At 37.2% G+C, this 20,466-nt stretch overlaps 1 protein-coding gene across 1 annotated transcript in view; it reads left to right on the forward strand.

Moving 5' to 3' along the window:
- The window catches only part of pigg (phosphatidylinositol glycan anchor biosynthesis class G (EMM blood group)), a 131,408-nt gene that overhangs the window by 45,648 nt on the left and 65,294 nt on the right, over positions 1-20,466 (forward strand). The window contains exons 5-7 of the mRNA XM_088626285.1: positions 1,381-1,519; positions 3,817-4,029; positions 19,212-19,429. Coding sequence (XP_088482411.1) covers positions 1,381-1,519; positions 3,817-4,029; positions 19,212-19,429 — 570 coding nt within the window. The remainder of the gene's footprint in view (positions 1-1,380; positions 1,520-3,816; positions 4,030-19,211; positions 19,430-20,466) is intronic.

Here is a 20,466-nt window from a genome sequence, read left to right on the forward strand (position 1 = left end):
CCAAACAGCCTTCTCTCTTACATAACCTTTCTTAGGAAATAATTTGAAAGCGATAACATTCTACTTTTGGCTAACTTATTGAATTCAGTTTACTTTTCTCATATCAGCACTTTCCATCTGTGAGTTGATTTATTTCAGCTCCAGTGTTTCCAGGGAAACAGATGTAAGTCTGCTGAATCAGTTTGATATCCAAAGAAAATAGGAGCTCAGAATTTTGAATGCAAAGAGTGCAGTACCCCTTATGTAGCTTTGTACTTTTTTAAAACTTATATTTTGTTTTGAGAAGGTCACAAAAGGCAATAACAACATATTTCTGATTTAAGGCATTATTCTGTAACAAAAGCCTGGCCTTTGTTCAGATGTGCTTCTGTGACCTCTACCAGTCCATATCCAGTCACACAGCCCCCATTTGGAGACTAGACAAAAGTGTCCAGACTTCAAGTTTGAAAAGAACGTCAGTCTTTGCTGGATCCATGTACAAATTTGTGGTGCTGCAAACACATGTGCACCAAGGAAGGAATCAGAAAGGATCACAACTGAGCACTTTTGACATTTCATTGTATTCCCACAAATGAGGATTGCTGGTTCCATTTGTGCATCCGAAGCAATGTTTTTCAAAATGCCTGGCATTCTTGCGGAATGAAAACATGAATAACCTTGCTCAAGGCAAAGAATGGCCCTACTACTAATAATAATAAAATTAATCATCTCAATTATTTTTAGCTGGTTCTAAATTCCAGTGTAAGCAGTTTTTTTCCACATTAGTCATCTATTTGATTTTTATTAAATCTAAGTCTCTGTAAATTAAGTCTGCATTTTTTTAATTCTTTGCTTGTTATATTTGTTCTCTTATTTCTTAACACTTGCCTGCCAACTTTATACAGTACTTTAGAGTTTCTGTTTTTCTGCAAAAAAATGCCACAGCAGGTTGGAGTACTAGCTAGAAGAATGAACTTGAGAGATATAAGTTAAAACAAATCCATGTTCACCGTTCACAAGTGATTCCTTTAAGCCTTCAAAGTGTTGCTTAACAATGTTTAATAAAATTGCAGCAAGGCCGAATAATTGTCTGAATTTATCTTTTTTTCCTTTTGCACTGCTGGTCTTAATAGCCTCATATTTTAAAACTGTCAGAAGTACAATACAGGTACTGTACCTATAATAACTGCATTACAAAATAAGATGCATGAACAAAAATGAAAAAAAGTAGCTCAGGGAAACAGAAATACCAAATTGACAACAAAAATGAAATTGAGCCAGTTTCCTCAATCACTGCAGTTTACAACTGAAATTCTCTTTTTTTCCCCATGCGAAACATACATTTTGACTAAATGTTTTTGTGTTTTAATTTTGCTTTTCTGTTTTCCCTGTGGCTTGCAGGAAAGCGAGGAGTCCTTACCCAGTCTCTTAGTGCTTTGTGGAGACCATGGAATGTCTGAAACAGGGAGTCATGGAGGGTCTTCAGAGCCTGAAGTGAGCACACCTCTCGTTCTTATCAGCCTAGCCTTCAAGAGAAGAGGTATGGTGTGTTCATTGTTTCTTCTTTATAATGTCTTTTCCTTTCAAAACCTGTTTTCTTGACTAGGACTATGGTTTTCCACATGCTCTACCAATTTAGGATTCAACAGCAGTTTAAATTCGGATTCGCCAGCAGCCATATCACTCTGCAACTCACAACTGGCAACCCACTGAAGCTAAGCAGGTGTGAGCCTGGTCAGTACCTGGATTGAGACCTCCTGGGAAAAAACTAAGGTTGCTGCTGGAAGAGGTGTTAGTGGGGCCAGCAGGGGGCGCTCACCCTGTGGTCCATGTGGGTCCTAATGCCCCAGTATGGTGATGGGGACACTATACTGTAAACTGGCGCCGTCCTTCGGATGAGACGTAAAACCGGGGTCCTGACTCTCTGTGGTCATTAAAAATCTCAGGGCACTTCTCGTAAAGAGAAGGGGTGTAACCCCGGCATCCTGGCCAAATTTCCCATTGGCCCTTATCAATCATGGCCTGCTAATAATCCCCATTTATGAATTGGCTTCATTACTCTGCTCTCCTCCCCACTGATAGCTGATGTGGGGTGAGAGTTCTGGTGCACTATGGCTGCCGTCGCATCATCCAGGTGGATGCTGCACATTGGTGGTGGTGGAGGTGAGTCCCCATTACCTGTAAAGCGCTTTGAGTGGAGTGTCCAGAAAAGCGCTATATAAGTGTAAGCAATTATTATTATTATTATTATTATTATTATTATTATTATTATTATTATTATTATTAAATGAAGCTTATTTGCTTTATTTTAGTTATGAAATGACAGTGTACAACCAGAACTCTTCCACTGTTATGGTTGTATGTTAGCAGGACTGTCAAAGTAAAGAAGTTTTTTATTTGAAGCCTCATGTCGCCAAAACAATGAAAGGGCAATTTCCATTGTAAAATACACAGAAAACCAGTTAAAAGATTTTTAATTCTATTTTGTTGTAGGTCGGACTAGTCTTAACGACTAATGCAGTATAAGTAGGTAGAGTTTATTTTGTTACCAGTTTTGTGTTTAGTACTTAGGGCAGTAGTAATTAATTGTATTTGTATTATTTTTTCTTTATATGACCTATTTGAGAAACTTAAAACAGGAGGCCTTGTTCGTATTGGAAGTATCTGATATGACATTACAAAGATCTTTGGAGTCTTAAATTGTTTTGTTTTGGTATTTTTCCATTTTGTATATTTATCTAATAGGCATTTTGTGTATGTGTTTTTAATTTAGAGAAATACAAAAACTATAAGAATATCAGAAGATCACTAATTTTATCTCACTGCTTTTCTAAAAAAATAAATATATATTCATTATACTCCTGCAGTGCTTGTTTGTGCCTAGGCATTTCAGTTGTCTGCCTCTTTAAACCTCCTCTGTCTGAAAGGAGTTAACAGTATTAGCCTTGTTCTGTATCTTCTTGTGTGGTTTTTACAATCCCAAGAAGTGTTACAACCAATTATCTCACTGTGCAATTGACTTCAGGATATTAACCTGCTAAAGTGGTGCACCCGCTATACTGTCTTTCACTCTGCTATGTCCTGCCTTCTGATTATTTCTGGTAACATGTCTCTCGCTTTCTTGTGAATAAGATCTTACTCACCCTTCCTGCATTTGTTGGCCTTTTAGTTGCTTCTGAACCAGAGTGCTGGAGTATATCCCCACCTGCTCATCCAGTGCTATCCTCTTCTACATTCATATACAAATAAAAATGAATGGGAGTTTATCCTACCAGCTCATCTCATTCAGGTTAAAACAGTATTTCACTGAGTATTAAGTTACAAAAAGCTAAAAAATTTAATTTACTTAAAAAGTCCTTACCAATTCTGCTCTAGCATCATTTGGATGTTATATACAGTAGATAAAGTTAAAGGTTTTTTTCAGGTTTTATCTGGATTCTGCATGAAGAAATAAAAATGGCTTACATCAAATGTAGTAGGTTAGAAGAACTTTAATGTTTTTTTTTTCTTTTTAGCATGGACTTCAACTTTAGCTCTTCCTTTGCATCAACTTGAGTAGCTTTTTTTTAAATTGAAAGCTGCAAGTTCAATTATTTTTATTCAGGTGGTTTAAAAATCATACATCTGGTTAAATTGAGCTCAGTCTCCCATCGTGGATCAGTTGCTGTTTCTGTCAACTGGATCTGCTGCTGGTAGCCGTCCACAGTGGAAATCAACAAAACGTGCTTTTCTGGAAAAAGGATCCTGGGAAAACCTGAAATTACCAGCTGTTTGCCAACTTTTTATTTATTTATACCCCTTTTTTTCCCCAGTTTAATCTCAATTATTTTCTCGCAGTTGGCTTTGAAACCCCTGAGCCTGTGGAGCAAGTGGACTTTACCCCCACACTGGCACTGGGCCTCGGCCTTCCCATCTCACAGAACAACGTGGGGCATCTGATTCTCCCTGTGTTTGAAGAGAACACCCTGAGAGAGCAACTCAGATTCCTTCACCTCAATGGCTTCCAACTAAGCCATCTCATAAAAGACAGCACCCCTGATTTCGAAAAGGGTGAGTTATCACTTAAATTGAGCTATCACTTCCCTGTTTTTTTTATAATCAGCGTTTCTGGCTTTGGATTTTAGCACATGGGATTATTCAAAATCTCTTAACCATTTGCTTTAAAAAAAGCACGTTCTGAATAGGAGGTTGTGCTGACATTTATTCCTCTAATAGCAAAGAAAGTATAAAATAATAGAAATATTTCATGAAGAAAGGTCTTAGTCCTGTTTAACTCTTTCAGGTGCAAGTAAATGACTATTTAAAGAACTAAAGACACGTAAGGGTAGAGCCAGCAGTAGGAACTGACTTTTCTTACACATAATGTTCTTGCATATACTGTATATAGATGGACCTTGAAACCCAATTTGCTAATTATCTTCAAATATGTTAAAATAATCAATATGTATTTAAAAAAATATATTTTATCCAGTGTAAGCAAGAAAGAAAGGCACTGCAGAGAATGGTCAATATGGCCCAGAAGATCATCGGCTGCGGTCTCACCGAGATTAAACAACTCTATGAGGACCGCTGCCGTGGTAGAATTCTGGCCATCACAGGGGACAGTCACCACCCCGGGCATGAGCTCTTCACCCCACTGCCCTCAGGCAAGAGATATAAGAGCATACGGACAATTACCACTAGATTCTTCAATAGCTTCTATCCACAAGCAGTGAGACTGGCGAACACATTTAGCCATCCCCCTCGGACCACACCTACACCATCACCATCTACCTCTTTATGATTTCTTATCTATTGCACATCTCCAGTCATTGTTTACACGTCTGTATTGTTTACATTCAAACTGTCTACATGTTTACTTGCACATTGTCTATTGTTTGTTTGTACATTGTCTTTATGCACTGTTTGCACTTTGTCTTGTTTTTTACACTTGTTTTACAATCGAGAGACTTTCTGTAAGTAAGAATTCCATTGTACCAGTACCAGTTACATATGGCAATAAAGTTCAAGTTCAAGTTCATATGACTATTGTTTCAGAGAGAGTATTGGGCAGACTTCAGTTCTTAATATGAATTAATTGTTCTCCTGCTGATGCCTGGTGATTCTTGAACTTAAGTTTGTTTCCTTGATTGATTAGCTTTTAAGGTTGCCAGGTTTTAAGACAAAGAGAGAGCAAGATTCCCTTATTGTGTAACACTTTCTATATCCAGTAATAAGACTTTGTTGCAGTTAAAAATACATTTTTTTCTTTATATGCTTCTTTATATAAATTCAACTGAATTGTCACTGCATGATGGTTTCTATCCATTTCATTTAGAAATGAGAAAGACTTCTAAGGTAATGGGAAAAGATATCTTATCATTCTATAAGAAAATAAATGTTTTAAGTTTGTAAAATGAATTAAATCACAGCATGCAATCAACAGCAAAGCCTTTTCTGATATGTAATGAATGAGCTAATGAAAGCAATAGTTTTTTTTTTACTTTGTAGTATTCTACCCATCTCTAATCAGCCTCCAGCAATATACCACTGAATCATTTCTACTCATTACTTTAAACACTGTTTATAATTAATATTAGAAATTCTGGCGCCTTACAATACCTTTTAACTCATAACTGAGCAGAACCATCTGAAAAGGATAGTATACGTAGAAGTCACATGACTTACAGTAACCCTGCAATTTCCACAACGATAATTTGTCTAGAGAAAATTCAATTGATGCTTTCTCTTATCCTGGTTGCCATGACAACCCCTAAAGGTGTCTGAAACTGGATGACTACATCTAATAACATCTCACTGGACTCTCAGACAGAAAATAATAATTAAACAATAAATTGCCTTACACGGCCAACTATAAGTTCTACTGAAGAAAGACACTGACGTACATCCAGAAGTGTACCAGAAGTGTACCTTCTGCAGCATGTCGGTATTTATTTTATTTTAGAATAACATCTACAGTACATTTTAAAAAGTTGTTAAATATTTTGCCAGTTCTTAGTATTTAAAGCAGTTATTTTGTTATGTTAAATCAATCGATAGTACAATTAATCCCCATCCTGATTTAATCCTGATTATGAACCCTTCTGGTATTGTTGTATTGCTTCCCTTCATCAATATTGCTGTAAACGTACAGTAAATGAGAGTTGTGTCTTAAAAAAAAAACCCTTACTCCATGTGTTCAATTATTTTCTTTGTAGAGAATAAGGATAAAGGTATATCACCTACTGTATAACTAGAAGAAAAGAAATGCTTTCTCTGCTTTCTCTGTCTCTGTACTTCTTTCTCCTCCCTTCTTTACCTTCTTCTAGCTAGACTCACAATCGTGCCACCATCTCATAAAACACACAAAGCATGGTACCAGTTACGACCCCTCATGTAATACAAAATATACAATTTTCAGAGTTCAGCAATCTTACATAAGACGCTATAGAAGCACAACAAGAACTTTGCACCAGGTTCATTCCTTAGCCTACTAGAAAGTTATACAAACAACAGAAAAGGGGCAAATGCAAGTATTCTGTACACGTTTTAAGACTGAGAAATGTACATTAAAAGGATTTGTGGACTGTATGAATACACAAAACTCTCTGAATGTTTTGTGCCCTGTTTGGACAGCGAGAAAAAAAAAAGACTAATGCTCTTCAACTTTTGAAGACACATCCTTCTTTTTTTCCTTTATTTTATCTTAACAAGCTCTTTATTAAAACTGTTAACTATCGGTAAAGGTACTGCATGATATTTGTTATATCGCCAGTGTTCTTAGCAATAAAACTGGTAAAATATGATTGGTATGAAAACTTACAACACATGCAGTGTTTGTAATAAAAACAAGCAAGAATCCTGCTCAATCGAAATCCCAGTAGTTTAGAATTTGTATAATTTGCTTTCTTCTGTGAATTTCATTTAATTGAGTTTGTCTGACTCATACTGTGCACTTCTGCAGACTGCAGAAGACTGCATTTTATCAGAAATGAGTTATAGATTTTAAAGGCCAGACTGCAGCTATTTTTACACTAGTAATGGGTTTTCTTGCTGACCTCCCATATATACCTGATGTACAGTCATACACATGGGTGAACCCTCAATTGCTGCACAATGGCAACTTTGGAGTAGTTAATGTGATATGCTTAAAATTAGCACGGGCACATTTTTTCTTAGCAACTTTACCACCTTTGAGCCTGATCTCAGATCTCATCAGATCTCACCGGCTAAGGAAGACTGGGCCTTGTCAATATTGGGTTTGGAGTCCCCAAGAGAAAAATTACTTGCTGTTGTAAGTGGTACTGGTAGACTAGTAGGTGGCACTCTTCCCATTGGGCCAGATGTTTAAAACATGCCCCTATATGGTGTCAGGACTGTACTGTAGGCGGCACCATCCCTCAGATGCAATCCTGACTACTTTAAGAAAGATCCTGTTAACCCCATGTCTAGGTTAAATTCCACTATAGCCTTCTAAGACATTCACTGCTTCTCTACCTGATCTGCTGTGTAGTGGTGCTTAATGGCTCTCACACATCACCCAGGTACTGTAGGAGCTGTACTTCACTGGTGATGAGGTTGGTCCTCTTCTATATTTAAAAAGCTTTTGGGTAAAAAGTACTATATAAGTGAATATTTTATGTTCTTTGAGTACGAAAAGGAGAAAAATACAGTTTCAGTATTGGGCGGCACAGTGGCGCAGTGCTTAGCATTGCTGTCCAGCAGCACTAAGGCTCTAGAGTTTGTATGTTCTCCCCATGTTTGCATTGCTTTCCTCTGGGTGTTACGTTCTTCTCCCATAGCCTAAAGACGTACTGGTAGGTTAACTGGCTTCTGGCAAATTGGCATTGCTGTGAGTGTGTGTTTGTATGTCCTGTGATAGTTGCTTGCCAGAATAGGCTCCGGCTCACCCATGACCCTGTATTGAATAAATGTTTCTGTATTCTGTTTCTCTGGTTCTTAAGCCTGAAGGGAAAAGTAAAGCTCATCTGAAAAGCTGCATTGTTGCAGCCAAGGTCCTTAGACCTGTTTCAGATCAAAGAGATTGGACTGATTCTCTGGCCTCTGGCCTTAATGTATTGTCAGCCAGGATCAGGGACTGTCAGAAAGGGTGAGTAAAGTAGACCTGGCGTCTCAAAGATCAAACACTTACAAAACCCAACCTGACAACGATTTGTCTTCAGCTCCTGCTGCAGTAAAGGAAATGTTTATCTGTTTCCAATCTTCTCCTTGAGCAACCTGAAGGCCTATAAGAAAGGTCCATTATGTGCATCTTTCTGTGTGGCTGGCTGGTCTCCTCGATGTTAAAAGACTTGCCTTTTATATTAACGTAAGTAACATATTGTAACGCATACTGCCTCCATTGCTTGCGAGAGCTGGCTTACCAGAGCGGTGATGTCACCGCCCTTCCCTGTGAATAGCAGGGACCGCAGCCGCTGGGCTGAGGGGAGATTTCCCTTTGGCTCAAGAGGCTGGGTCCTTGTTGAGTGACGCCGGAGGCCCGGGTTCGAGTCCCCGACGGTGGGGGGCCAACCTGATGCGACAGCGGCGAACCCCGTAGCGTTACAATATCTAATAGGATGTTAGTAGCTAGAAGTATTGTGTTACAGTGACTTGCAATTCCCTCATAATGTCACAAAACATGGTTTGCAATAGAAAGCAAGAGTTCTTATTTTTCACTAAGAAATGCAGTGTTGATAAAATGTAATTAGCATATCTCAAAATGTTTTATTTATTGAGTAATTGTTAGAAGATGAAGTTTTATTACAGTCTTACAATGCTGAGTGTCAATGTACTGTGTTGGTTGTCACTTGTGCCTCACAGCTCCAGTGTCCACAGTTCATTTATGTCTGTTAGCTCCTGGCAGTCTGGAGCTTTATATATTCTTCATGGTTTTTATGAGGATTTTTACCATGCGCCCTGATTTTCTCTTCTCATAAACCTGTAGATTAGATATTCTAAATTTTCCCTTTTTTGTGTGACAGGACTGGCATCCTTTGTCAGTCATGTGCTCTTAGTTCCACCTTATGCGCTATGCTTCTGGAATAGGTTTTGGTTTGCTGTCACCTGCACCAGGATAACCTTTCTGATGTTGGATGGATACATACTGTATTACATTTTCTATTATGGCATTATAATATCATGAGTCAAATTAACAAGTGAATGTTTTGCACTTACTAGTATATTTTGCTACAGTGTTGTGATTTCATGTGCATGCCTAAACTGCAAAATTACTGGAGGCAGTTTGTTATAAACCACACTCCTGACAAATTAAAGTTAAAAAAAAAAGGTGGAAGCCAGTTTGTACAAAATCAAACCAGTCTAAAAAGCTCGGATTCTCTTACTTTGGAATCACATTTGCCAATGTGAGAAAAGGCAGAGATGGTGTTCCTTTCACTGGGACTGTGAAGAAACTTTTTGCAAGTTAATACCGTAGGTGAGGCTTTCCACCGTTTTTCTCATTGGACTTCCCAGAAAAGACAAATCACTGCTCATTTGCAGTTTTCTTCCCATTCATTTTTAAATGATTTAAATTAAAATTACAAACAATTACAGTCAGGTATGATATATTATTACAGCTTCACCACTACCCCCAAAAGTGCTATGGTGTCTTTCTAAACCTAGGATCAGATTAAATCAAAGCACTGGCCCTCCTACTGGTTGCAGAATCTGTATTAAGTCTGAAATGTGCTGTCAGCAGGTGTTTGAGACCCAGAAGACACTCTGGTCAATTTGGTGCCTTTAATGAAACAAAATTGACACAGAGGAAAATGGATGAACTACACATCCCATATCACAGTGCCTTATTCTACCACAGTTAATTATGTTAGCTGTGATATTTTTGGGAAGTCTATCAAACTGTGGAAATATCCTACTATTCTACAGCTAGTTTACATAATTCTGAGTGAGTCTGCACTTCAAGATAATGATCCTTTCGATCACAGATCCAAGAGCTACTATAGTTAAATTCTCAGAAATGCAGTACTGTTATGATTTTAGTTTCTCTACTTCAGAAGTTTATCTTTCATTGGTTTTCTTATTCAAGAGTAAATGATAATTGCATCAGGCTTTTGGCATTTTAGCCATAAGAAAAGAACATTTCTGCTCTTCTAAATGCAGTTCTGATTTAAATGAGAAGGAGGTTAGAGGTAACTTCCCCACTTTAAATTGCTGTTTAATGTTCTTGTATGTCACCTCTTTTCTCACAGCATGGTGATTGATTTTTTTGTTTCAGTTTACAGAGTGCACACTGAGGGAAAATTAAGTTCTGGAGACTTTTAGCAGTATGGCAGTTCCATGCAGTGCAATTGTCTTTCAGAAACCCCTGCTACTTCTCACAGCAGGAAAATTATGAAGGTTGTCTTCCATATCAAAAACATTATTTTTCAATATTCTTCAAAAATTAAGACACAATTATGGATAATGATTTCTTTCATGCAATACATACTGGTTAAAAACTATCTTTATAGAACTTTGCTTTGTAAATATGATATTTTATTTCCTACTTACTACTTAATGTTGTGACTTTATTTAGATGCACAATTCTTTACTGAAAGTTCCATTTTAAATTAACTGATGACAGACACTTATGTAGTTTTTCATTTTATTTCATTAAGGAAGCCTTTCACTTTAATGTTTCCTTAGATTTCTCTCTTTCCTAGTATTAATCCGGGTCTGCTTGTCGGCACACCAGTCTCCATTCGGTGGTTTGTACCAAATCTTTGAGCTGACGTTGCCATTAACTGCGACCGAGAAATACTCCAACCTGCCGTCGGAGTGGGAGGGGGGGGAGGAGAACAAAGTAATGTAGCCAATTCATAGAGGGGGATTATTAGGAGGCATGGGAAATTTGGCCAGGACGCCGGGGTTACACCCCTACTCTTTTCGAGAAACACCCTGGGATTCTTAATGACCACAGAGAGTCAGGACTTCGGTTTTACGTCTCATCCGAAGGATGGCGCTTATTTACAGTATAGTGTCCCCATCACTATACTGGGGCATTAGGACCCACATGGACCGCAGGGTGAGCGCCCCCTGCTGGCTCCACTAACACCTCTTCCAGCAGCAACCTTAGTTTTTCCCAGGAGGTCTCCCATCCAGGTACTGACCAGGCTCACACCTGCTTAGCTTCAGTGGGTTGCCAGTTGTGAGTTGCAGGGTGATATGGCTGCTGGCCGAATGTTTCCTTAGCTTTAAACTACTCAAATCCAAAACAATTTCTGTTTCTGTTTCTTACTTTGTAAACAGTGAAGATAATAATGTTTGAAAATATGAATTGGGCAAGTAGATGATAATCCTTAGAAAAAGGTTTATGCTCCAAAGACATTGGATAACGTGAATACTGTACATTTCATCAAACTTTTCTTTTTTCTTGCCGTTTTTTTTGTCTGTTCTACACCTACAGTCTAGTTAACAGTCAAAAATGAACACGTGATGCATGTGAGAATAATCTTGAGAGGCTGGAGGGCCAACATTTAGAGTGTTATTGTTTCCTCACAATCAATTGTAAAAATATTTTGTGCCATGATATTTGCTGAAAAAATCTAAATTAAAAATAAAAATACTTCCTCTTCACACATTTAGTTACAGGACAGTATGTTTTAGTAAAGCACATTCCTGTTATGGTAAAACCAAGGACAATCAAATAGAGGTGTAATTAAGTATGGTACATGCAAAGCCTTAGCATATTGTAGCATAAATGTGATATAAACTTTTATTTTAATAAAACTGGAAATATTGAGGATATTTATCAGATATTCGACACTTTCCAGAGGTTTTAGATATTCGACACTTTCCAGAGGCTTTATGGTTGGTGCAGAATATTGACTAGCATCTGTTTCACTTGAAATCAAATGAGTAGTGAAGAAGGAATCTCAAAGCATTCAGAGACTGTTGTGTAAGAAACTGGCAACGTAAAATCTTGCCAAGAACCTCTGCAGTAAGCTAAAATTACTCCAGCGACCATTAGAACATGTGCAGTATCTTAAATTGCATAGTATTCAGGTTTATGTTAATTGCTTAACCTTGACATGCATTAATTAGACTTTTCTCTGTCGCTGCATGGTAACTTTGCTGATTAGATTGATCTTTGTCTTTAATAGCTGTAAATATACTGCCTGAAAGAAAGAAATGTTACAGCAGCTGTGATCAGTTGTCAGATTGCTAAAACCTTGGCTGTAATTATCCAATTAGAATACAGAAGAAATCTGAATACGTTTCAATTGTAGTACATTACGCTTTTATTCGACATTGAATATATTAACTTGGAGTTCCTCTTTAATATACCTCAAAATATACAACTGGGTTACTGGTTCTAACTTGGGTCATTTATTTCATGTATATGTGACATGCTCTTGATCTGATACTCATGGATTTTGCTGAATGTTTGATTCCTTCATTATCCCTTCATGTAAATCATTATTAAAGTCAGACACTGCAGCATAAACTACCAGGAATGGAAAAGTAGTCTGACTGCAGCTAACTCATCATTTATACTGTGATGGAGATAGTCCTCCTCATTTAGATCATTTGATTCATGTCTGATACTTTAACATTCATCTCAGGTTGACCTACTGTAATTATAATAAAAATTCTAAAATGCTGCTTTTAATATTTGTACCCCTTGATTTCCCCATGAAACCCCTCCTCCCCATTCACCATGCACTTTGGAGCTCCTGGAACACCTCAAAGCCTCAGTGTGCCTCTTTATTTTCATATATTGTGCTCCTCTGTGCACCTTTATATACAGTATATACTACACACCGCAAATGCTCTTCTCTTTTACTCTTTTTTTATTTACTCTTTACATTTATTTCCACCATCTGTTCTGCAGCTAGATGAGCTATTCCACATGGTTCTTTGTGCTTCTACAGCACCTCATGGATATACCTGTAGCTGGTCCCTTGAGCTACTCAGTGGGCTCTGTCTAAGAGACAGTGAGGCTTTCTGGCCATGGTCCACTTTTGCCAGCATTTCACATTATTATACTGTCTCATTGGTTGGTGGCTACTCTTCTAAATGAAGGGGAATAGTCCTGCTATAGTCCTGCTATTTGAAATAGTGTGGTTGCCACCAAAACTCTCAGCTCAGTTGTCAGTGCCTCCGCAAGGTTTTCAATAAAAGAGAAAGGAAAGGAGAGACTGTTCTCCTAAAGAGAGGGAACAGAGACATGATATAACATTTCTGACCTAAAAGTCTATAAATGCCCTGTTTTCTGTCTTGAATGTGATGATATCATATTAGTTGATGGCTATTTCTTCAGTGAAACACGGAACATGAGTAACCAAGATACTGTGTAAGTGGGTAGTTTAATCTTCCCATTTGGGTAAATAAGGATTTATTAAGTAATCAAAACACACATGCATCATTTATCAAATGTATTATAATTTGATTTAATCTGTAATTGATTAAAGTCCTCCGAAAATTGCTTGAAATCACCAATTATCTTCTTGTTTATGGTGCCCAGTTTGGAACTGTTGTTTCTTAATCAAACTGGCTCACCACTATAACCCCCATCACAGCACAGGAGGGATGAAGGTTGTGCATATGTTCTCCAACAATTCCTCTGACAGAGCTATTTTACACCTTGTGAGATGCATGGTGGGCACTGCAGACTTGATGAGGTTAGTGGCACAGCTCTCAATGCTCACAGCCATTCACCCAGCCAAATATGTTTCACCATTTGGAGAATCCCTCTCCATAGTAGATTAATGGCTTAGTCCAGGCTCTTTAATGCCAGGACATAAGGCCAAGTTTCGCTAAACACATCTGCTGAGGAACATAACTACAGATGGGAGTTCTGTTTCTTGTTATGTTATGTGTATCTGACCACATTTTTTCTGTCAATAATGGGACCTTATATTGTACGTTTTGTGATACAGCTATTTTATCACACCACGTCACTTTCAGTATCCACTTATCTGATTCTGATTTATAGTAGCCTGGTTCCTGCCCTAAGAAGAATTGGATGCAAGGCAGGATATGCCCTGGACAGGCTTGCCAGTCCATCACAGGGCACACACAGACACAGTAACAGACACACTCACACTGCATCCAATTTCCCAAACATCAGTTAACCTTCCAGCATGTCTTTGGACTGTGGGAGAAAACTGCACCCAGAGTAAAACCAATTTAAATGCAGGGAGAACATGTGAACTCCTCACAGATAGCACTCCAGAACTTCAACCCAGGGCTCCAGCACAAACCTGTACATCACCGTGGCACCCTAGCAGCTTCGGATTCCATTTTGATTTCAGAAAAAAAAAATTCAAACCCTGTTTGTTTTTCCCATTTTTTCCATTCTAGAGCATGAAGAAATAGTTCCATTGACATTTAATATAATTACAGGTCACTGATAAATGTTTTTTAAATTGCATTATTCATAACAATATAGATTTTTACAAATACTGTCATCATCTATTTTTCTTCAGTATGCTTTACTAAACTCAGACCCTGTAAAGAAAACATATTTGTGTAAATGCATTCATTGCAGTGAACATGATGCCTCTTAAATCAAGTAATGTCAGCCTTTGTAGGTATTATATTCTTGTTTTTCTTTCTTCTGAAATATGATAATGTATCTTCTGGATATGAAAAACTGAATTACTGCTTTAAAATCTATTTTTAAACCTTTCTCTTGGACCACTGAACATTAATCTGTAAAACCAAAAGGAAATGACAGAGCCCAGCTTTGTGCTACAGAAGCTAGTAAAAATGTATTCTGGTGGCAATCTGCACTCTGAGAGAAGGTATTGTAGGACCTGGGATGATGCTGTCCTTATTTGCAGGAGAACAAGCTCGGCAGCTGTAACTTGGCACTGTCTCAGCTCTCTTTCCAGAGAAGAGATGATAGTCTGGCACTTCATCACTGTTAATTGGGAACTGAAACTACAGGGCAGATGCTGAACATGAGTGCTTTTGTGTGAGCCAAGCTTAAGCATCTGGAGTGGACAGGACATCAGGCCCAAGGCACTGGCCCTCCCTTCAGTTTATTTTGTAATCTAACTGGTGCTCTGAGAGTTCAGTGCACACATGTGAAGCATCACATAGAGCACAAGGAAGAACAATTCAGGAAGTCTGATATAATCCCACATTTCTCTAGCATAGTGTAGAGTGTTATATAGTGCAAATTAAAAAGGCAGAATGAAATGTATGAATTCATTCTCAAATGTTTCTCATTACTGGAGTACAGCAAATAAAAGTAGCAGAATGGATATGACTCTCTTGAATCCTCGACTGGATTTAAAAAAGTAAGCAAACAAGAAGATGACCTGACTTGATAAAATCATGAAATGTGCTGGAATAATAGATTGTGAATGTAGACAGATTGAAACTGAAGCGCGTAGACGATTCTTGGCGATGTTATCATCCAACAGTGAATTAACAAAGGCAAATGATGAAAGTGTAAGAGGAGACTCGTTTGGTTGCATACTAGTTAATTGGTCGGATGATCTCATCTGGCCATTTCTTGAAAGAAATCAGGGTGTTATCTTCAGCATCATGCCAAGGTAGCTTGTGCCAGGTTGTAACAGTTGTAAAATGATAACCTGTTCTCATGTTTAAAACCACCTGCCTTATTTACCCATATTTGTCTTCTGGTTTATGTTTCATTTTGGATTTTGAGCCTAGATTTGCATCTGCTTTCTCTTCTGTGCACTCATTCCAAAGCAGCAATATTTTTTATAGCTTAGTGACCAAATTGGTGTACAGTTATATAAATGGCATCTTGGTATGAATAAATGTAGCATAATGTCCCTTGATTTAAGTTCTATGGCTTTTAAATATATATCCAAACAATATACTGGCTTTTTTGTGTCAGGACAATGAAAATGATGTGTCAGCAGATACCCAAGTCTTTTTTATAAGGAGTTTTTATAACTCCTTCAAAAAGAGAATTTCTTATAATCTACTTATAGCTTTTGTTGCTACATTCATGTACTGTATATGCTGTAGTTGTCTACATTAAATATCTTCTCTCGTATGATTTAATTGTCCCACATAGGAAATGTGCTAATGAACCCATTAACAAAAAAGCATAAAACCTGAATCCCTAAAATACGAATAAGTGCAATTTAGATTTAATACATCAAGTCATTTTGCTTTCATTGTCTAGACATTTACCATTTTATCTCTGAAGCCATTTGCTTTCTGAGTCCTTTACTGTTCTTTTGCTGTTGTAATGCTGCGAATATATTATTTTAGTCTCTATTGCCATATTCTCTCTCTCGATCTTTCAAATATCCTCTTAAACCACAGCTTGCAATTCATTATACTCCTTTATTAATTGGATCCTGTTCTATTAAATAATTTAATGAATTTTTCCAGTATATTTTCTTAGTTTATGTATTCAGTCACTGCTTTCTAGCCTTTGGGGTGAATCTGTTCTGAAAAAAATATATATATGTTTATCTAACTGTTTGGAATATGTATTTATATTTGTTGTTTTTTGTTCCATTATGAAAACTAGGCAAGGAAGAGTAAGTTTATATAACTCCTGATTTTAAGAACAGCACTGTTATTAATATAGGGTTGGGAAAATAGAGACTTATGGCAAATACAAAGCAAGATAATTGATAATTAAGTAAAATACTCATAATTCCCCAAATTGTCAAAATATGTCAAAAATATACCTGAGTGGTTGGTGTAATTGGAGGCACTCTCTCTTTCTTCTCTGACAAAGCTTTGGCAAAAGAGTAATAAATTAGGCACACTGGGTTAAACAAATATGAATTATTTGTTAATGACAGTAAGACACACTAAGCAACACACAAACCAATGTATAAGTTACCCTATTTACAAACAAGACATCTCAGTGGCCTATGTCATGACTAACCAGACCAACTCAGACTGCTAACCCAGTACTAAGATATCCTATATAATGGGCGGAGCGGTGGCTCTGTGGCTAAGGATCTGCGCCTGTGACCGGAAGGTTGCCGGTTCAAATCCCGCGGCCGGCAGAGGAATCCTACTCCGTTGGGCCCCTGAGCAAGGCCCTTAACCCCAACTGCTCCAGGGGCGCCGTACAATGGCAGACCCTGCGCTCTGACCCCAAGCTTCTCTCCCTGTCTCTGTGTCTGTGTCTCCCTGGAGAAAAAGCTGGGGTATGCGAAAAGACGCATTCCTAATGCAAGAAATTGTATAGGGCTAATAAAGAAACATTAAAAAACATTTAAAACATTAATGCCAACACAGGCCAAAAGTGATAAAACTGCCTTCAAAATAAACAAGAGTTAATTCCCTCTTCCGATCTGAATGCTCCAAAATGAATAGGATCTTATCTCCCTATTCTAAAATTTGCATGTACTAACCAATAGAGGATGTTTTTAACTTAGGGATTTCTTATAAAGAAATCAGAATTTCCTAAAACAAGAGAATGGCACGTCCTCTTGACAAGATTCAAATAGAATCCGGTCTTTAATGTTGATTCAAACTAGGTCATCTTGCCTGGCACATGTTTGCTTCTCTCTTTGTAGTTCTTCTTCCTTTCTGCATTCTCCTTTATTTAGTATTTTTATCATGTGTTCCTGGACTGTTGATGACTCTTAATGATTTAACAATAACTAAATTAACTAAAGTATACCAGACAATTCCTTCTGATCAATGTGTCTCAGACCTCCTACAGCTCAGCAAACACCTTGTCTTCCACACATTGTTTTTACTCACTCTGAAATCCCTAGAACTGCAAATGTTGACACTTGCTAGATGTTGACCATTTTCTCTAAATCCTGAGACACCTCAATAGTTGTAAAAGTTGTAAACAATTGTGATATTTTATTAAGTAATGTACACTGACAGTTAAAGCTAGAAAATAAATCTGACTGGACACAATTTGAAATCAGTGCTCCTTTCCAGTTTCCATTAGTTTAATATTACATTGCTCACTTTTTTATCAGTGAAAAGAGTAGTGGAAGCATACAGTATATTACCATAAAGACGCTGTTGAGCAATACTGGCTAAACTAGTTAATGATGTGAAAGATAATTACTAATACTTGTATTTTATGTTAAAAATAAAAAACATGTACATCTACAAAGCTTTTGAATTTACTCACTTAGGAAAACATATAAATACTGGGATACAGCAATTTAATCTCCGTTTATTCAGAATCTTGCTGTTTCTTGTCTGCACAGCACGTTCTAAAAGATAAACGTGACCTCAAGTACTGTTTTGATTAAGTGGACATTTCACCTTAACACACAATTGCATTGACAGACATTTTAAGCATCTCTTTTTTACATATAAATTATATACATTTTGCATGTCTATTGTTTTTTTAATACTTTTTGTTTTTCTTATGGTATAAAAGGCTCTTCTCCAATTTAGAATATCTTCTGCTCATTTCCCACTAATAACAGTTGTTTATGCAGGAGTATAATACCAGATGCAGCCTGTAAAAGTGACTTACAGTGGGGCTTGTCCCACAGAATATCCATTTTATAAATGAATACTGTCTGAAAATAAATGAATAAATGAATAAGTCTGAAAAATACTACACAAAGAAAAGCAAGTACTGCAAAGTAAAAGCAAATAGCTTTCCTAAGGGAGAGATACATACTCAATGCAGAGGACTATCTTAAAATTCTTCACATGATAGTGTGTTTGAATGCTTGTAGGTAAAATTTCCTTATGGATTTTGTTTTAATCCTGCAATGAGATTGATGATTTTAAAGTGTATTTTACACAGGGGTGCATTTTGTGAAAAAGAACAAAATCTTTGGCCATAAATGCTTTTCCATTGAGAGAGAGATTGCTTGGACTCAGAGGCAAATTTGCTTGACCAAGAAAGTCGGGTTATTAAATGGCTGGAAGGTATACTAAGTATAATTTACGGGGTAGTTGTGTTCAAATATTTATCAAAACATAACACTCACACAGAGCTCTAGTAACAGCATAGCAAATAATGTTCAGTGAAGCAAAGAAAGATGATCTTTTAACCTTATTTTCTCAATATCTTAGCCTGCTGTATTCTGTGGAATGTATTGCAGGCTGAATGCAGGCATATATTGATGTACAATGAATAATCTAAATGATGATGCTTTTTTTTTGTTTTCTTATTAACACTCCTGAGGAGTAAGTGAGAAATTAGGTCACTGAATTTTTTGTCCATGCATTGTGAAGGGAGTTTTATGAATGTCCAGCTTCCTTTGTGGAAATGATAATCATACTGGTGTTACAGTATTTTTCCACTTTCAAAGTCTTTTCTTGGTAATCGTTTGTCTCCTTTGTGATGTGTGTCATATTTCTCACCTTCACAGATCCAGGATATGAGCAGTTCAGAATAGCTGAGAAGTCCCATGGCAGCTGGATGAAGCTTTATTTAGAAGGGAATACGTCAGAGGTCCTGAGCAACATGGGAAAGAAAGTGCTGAAGCAGTACATGGATGCCTTAAAGTCAATGAGTGAATCCCTCAGTAAGCAGCTGGGGAAATATGACATGTACTCAATGATTGTGGGCATGAGCATTGTGTTAGAGGTAAGAATGATTCCCCTTCTGACATACTGCTGGACATAATTTTAAATTATTTTCCTTTGCCAACATTTTTCAGGTTTCAGTACAAAATCAGCTCGCATATATGCAGACTAAGATTTATTGTTAATCTTCCTTGCTTTAAAAGCAAATAAAAACCATTAAGCTGTACAACTACAGTATACAGCTTTTGGAGGTTTTATACTGTAACTGTAACAAAACCAGTGTAGTATGGGTGAAGTGCTTTCAAAGTGTGGCAGTCAGTAAATTTACAGAAAACAGAACTATTAAATAATTGATTGGGAACCAAGGGAAATCTTTTTCAGTTAAATACTGGGGTTTTCTACTCTGGTTCTGTAGTATCTCTGAGTCTTCTGGTTTTCGTGCCAAGTGAGCTGATAGTTGTCCAACTGACGTATTAATGGAAACAATAATGTGCTTAACTGGGCCTTTTATTGCTTTTCAACGGACAATTAATTATAAAAATGTGAAATTAAAGTGTCAAATTATGCAATCGAAAGCTTGGTTTAAGCAGAAATAAGAAGGCTAAGGGATCTGCCAAGACCAGTTTTGGAAATCGCCAATGTAGTATTTTCGAGTACAAAGTGGCAGAGCTAAGAGGGGAGACGACTACGCTAGAAAATGTTGCAAAAAAAATCACTTGAAAAGATTGCTCTGCAAAAATCTTTTTGTGAGTCTTTTTACCAGTGTCACATTTTGTCATCTTGTATCACTTAACGAGAGCTGCAAAGTGCAGTTCATTGTTTTTTCTTGGAAATGGAAGAGTCTTCATTTTTTTTACTTTATTGCAGAATTGTACTGTCTTTAAAATCATTTTTTTTTCTTCCTCTTCCCTTCAATTAACACCTGTATTAGAGTGCATTACACATATTTCTAGATTTGCATATATGTTTGTCTTCACTTTTCATCTTCTCGGGGGTTTCCACGGCAACTACCAGTAACTGATACCACTGAGGTTGTTTATATTAGATGACTAATGAATCTAAATGCCTTTACTGCAGGATTTTTTTTTAAATTAAAGC

The sequence above is a fragment of the Lepisosteus platostomus genome, chromosome 1 (genome assembly GCF_059453375.1).
Source record: "Lepisosteus platostomus isolate fLepPlt1 chromosome 1, fLepPlt1.hap1, whole genome shotgun sequence".
In the NCBI taxonomy this organism is placed as follows: Eukaryota; Metazoa; Chordata; class Actinopteri; order Semionotiformes; family Lepisosteidae; genus Lepisosteus; species Lepisosteus platostomus.